At 29.6% G+C, this 3,494-nt stretch overlaps 1 protein-coding gene across 1 annotated transcript; it reads right to left on the bottom strand.

The window, feature by feature from the left end:
- Positions 1-1,485: 1,485 nt before the first annotated feature.
- On the bottom strand, positions 1,486-3,448 carry LOC105625332 (programmed cell death protein 5). Its single transcript, XM_012206668.1, has 4 exons — positions 3,067-3,448; positions 2,009-2,117; positions 1,772-1,935; positions 1,486-1,692 (listed from the first exon to the last, which is right to left on the bottom strand). Exons 1-4 carry the CDS (start codon positions 3,130-3,132, stop codon positions 1,642-1,644), a joined length of 390 nt encoding a protein of 129 aa, XP_012062058.1. The 5' UTR covers positions 3,133-3,448; the 3' UTR covers positions 1,486-1,641.
- Positions 3,449-3,494: the final 46 nt, after the last annotated feature.

Below are 3,494 nucleotides of genomic sequence, written 5' to 3'. Positions count from 1 at the left end.
TATAACAAAAATTATGTATATCCCTCGAGACAATACAATCTATCCAGTTAAGCAAATATGTACACACTGAGAAAAATTTGTCTTTTAACACAGCTTTAACAAAAAGAGAATGTAATATATATCAAAAATTTGTATATTAAACACGATTGTTCACATAGTTTGTAAAATCGTATTAAACATCAAACTAAATATTGGTTTTTATATATATATGGATAAAATAATGATAATATTTAGTATTATGCAAGTTGTGCGAAACTGTTGTTTGTTGCATTGTATAGACTGGAAGAATGATTGTGTTTTCTTTTTTAGAATGAAAAATAATTGTATGTTTGCTGAATGTATTTATATGTATAAAGAAAAAGAGATCTAAAGAGTAAATATTTCTCAAGATATATTATTATTATATATTACTACTTATCGTAGAGAAAAATGATAATTCTGTATGGAAAGTTGGAAAAATGGAAGATAATTATAAAGTGAATGTTAATTTCCAGATATATATGTGATATACACAGTGCGACAAATAATTTTTAAGACTGGGCCTATAAAACGCTATAGAAACAAAATATTCTTATGCTTATTATTTTATTTATTCAAAATAATCTTCTATTGCTTCAATACACTTGTTACAGCGATTCAAAAGTGATTCAAATGCATGATCCAGCTCATTTTGTGGTATTATCTCTAATATCCATATTGAAGCTGTTTGGATGGTCGGAATGTCTTCGAAAAAGCATCCTTTCAATTTTAATTTGAATTTTGGAAATAAAGAGAAGTCGCACGGAGCCGCAAATCAAGTGAATATGGCGGATAATTAAGTACACAGACTTCGGGTCAAAAATGGTTGACGAATAATGAGTGAATTGTGAGATAGTGTGTTATCATGCAACAGCGACCAACTTTCTGGATCTTCTGGAACGGATACGACGAATTCTAGCCATCAAACACTTCAAAACTTCGAGATAGTTACCAATAACTGTTTGATCAGATGGAGTGAATTCTTTATGGAATTCCTTTCCTATCGAAAAATGTAATGAGCATTGAGCGAATGTAATGAGCGACTCTCTACCATTCAAAAATCGTTTATGCTACAAGAAAATATTTGATCGACTTAAATAAGCGTCACACCATACACTTGCTGCATCAATCGGAATTCTGATGCACTTTTATCAAGTTTTGCGTTGAATTTAATGACTGTTCTTTGTTCCATGATAAAATTTCAACATTGATTTAAAATTTGTTTAGGAAGTACTGTCACAACTTTGTCATTTGTTATCCGATTTGCATGAACTTGAGTGCGTTTGAAAGAAGAAAATATATCTTTCTAATGATGCTAATGTTCAAATGGTGCCACTAATTGCTGAGATATGCTGAGGCGCCAGTCTTAAAAATTACTTGTCACACTGTGTATTTAATAACAAAATGAATGGTAATAACAAAGTGAATGTTGATCAACTCTTGTGTTCTCTTATTAAAATTCAAGTGATAATTCAACTTTTTTTTTATTTCAGTACAGCATAAAAATAATATTATTACTAAGCAAAAGTGGGGAATATTGTAATTTCTGTAACTTACTGCACATATGAATCATGAATATCTTCTTTAATTTAATTGATTTTGGATGTAAAATTTGTACAATTGCTACAAGTCCATATCATCATCAAAATCCATAGCTGCTCTTCTCCTGTCAAACTGAAAAATAAAATTTTAATTCTATTACTTTCTCTACTTTATGAAATGCACGATTCTGTTATAAAAAAATTATATTAACTTTGACTGTTGTCTTCTTTTGCGTTTGTTGATTCACATTTTCGAGTAAATTGATTAGTTCTTTCTCTCCAAGTTTGCCAGGTAACTGTCCACGTTGTGCCATGTTCAGAAGCATTTCTTCCACCATTTTGCCCTTCTCAGGCTTTCCAAGGCAAAGTGTATTCACTATCCATAAATGTACAATGTTATAAGCTATTAATACCATATTTCGATGATATTAATAATAAAATAAATTTACATCTTGCTCTAGCTGATTGATCCAATACTTGAGTTAATATAGCATGCTTCATCTCTTCCATTTGTTGCATTCTCTCTTCCATCGCTTGTTTATCGTTGGCATTGTTACCCTAAAACAAAAACATATCTACATTTTAACAATTTTAATTCCATAAATTCATACAGAACTATTATATATATTCATATAAATGAATTAATTTCAGAAATAATAATTACATGCTGATGACTGGTTGTCAGATTTTCAACTCAATCTAAAATATTAATAATCCCTCCAAATTTCCTAAATTAATCTTAAAAAACTGTAATAAACTTTTTGCGAAAAGTATTGCTTCGGCCAGGAGTTGAACTCCATCATTCTCTTACATTCTGTGTGAGAGTCTTAAGCCTTTAGACTACCGAGATCAAAAAGTTTCGCAAAAAGTTTATTACAGATTTTAAGATTAATTTGGAAAATTTGGGAGGATTATTAATATTTCAGATTGATTGCTTTGAAAGTTCGACAACTATATCGGCATGCAATTATCATATTCATATTTGAAGTAATGTATTTAACATAAACGGTCTTGTTTCCAATCTTATTATTCATACAGAACAATATGTGACAAGTAAACCTATAAAATATTATACGGTTTGCTTTTTAATGTTGGAAATACAAACCATAGAAATAAGTGTTGAATATGTACTGACCTCAGCAATATATATAAAAATTTGGAGGTTAATGAAAATATATTCGAATTAAGGAAGACCATTGGGATGAAAAGAATTATTTACAATTATTTACAATTATATCAAGTTAAAAAAAAATGATAGTAACAACAACATGATAACAACATATTCAGAATTTTAACATTTAGGTGTCGTATAACCTTAAGAGGTTAAAGACATAAATACTAAAAATCAGTGGGAATAGCTCCCCTCGCTTTTATTAAATTTATGTACAACTCTTTTAAAGTACTGTAGAATCACAAACACATAGTTAATGTATTTTAGCCATCCAAAAAAATGAAATAATTATTAGCCTTAAATTCCAAAATATAAAATCAAGTAAAATCTTGTAACCTTATATTGAGCTTGCAATTGAGCCAGACGTTGCTGTCGTAACGCTTCAAGTTCCGGATCTGACATATTTATGTTTTTGTATCTTTTCAGAACTTTCTCAAGATTTTATCGTGAATTTTATTTTATCGTATTATATCGATATGTAAAATCTGAATGATCTAAATATAAATCAAGCTCAATCCTCTATTTTCACTGCACACTGTCGTACACTCTAATGTATGTTCAAATTTAGAATAATAATAGAATCCTCACGGTATCCTCCAGTTAACGGTTTTATAATTCGGGATTAACAATCTCCAAATTTTCTCCCCACTCTCATTCTTAACCATAGATATGATAAATTACGCTTTCACGCCGATGCTTCGAAATGCAATGCTAGTTGAAGGTAAATAAAGAAAGAAAGTAATGGCCGTATCTCTCTCTCTCTC

The sequence above is a fragment of the Atta cephalotes genome (assembly GCF_000143395.1).
Source record: "Atta cephalotes unplaced genomic scaffold scaffold00965, whole genome shotgun sequence".
Classification (NCBI taxonomy): domain Eukaryota; kingdom Metazoa; phylum Arthropoda; class Insecta; order Hymenoptera; family Formicidae; genus Atta; species Atta cephalotes.
The sequence above is the reverse complement of the archived record's forward strand: the minus strand, read 5'-3'. Positions and strand labels throughout refer to the sequence as shown.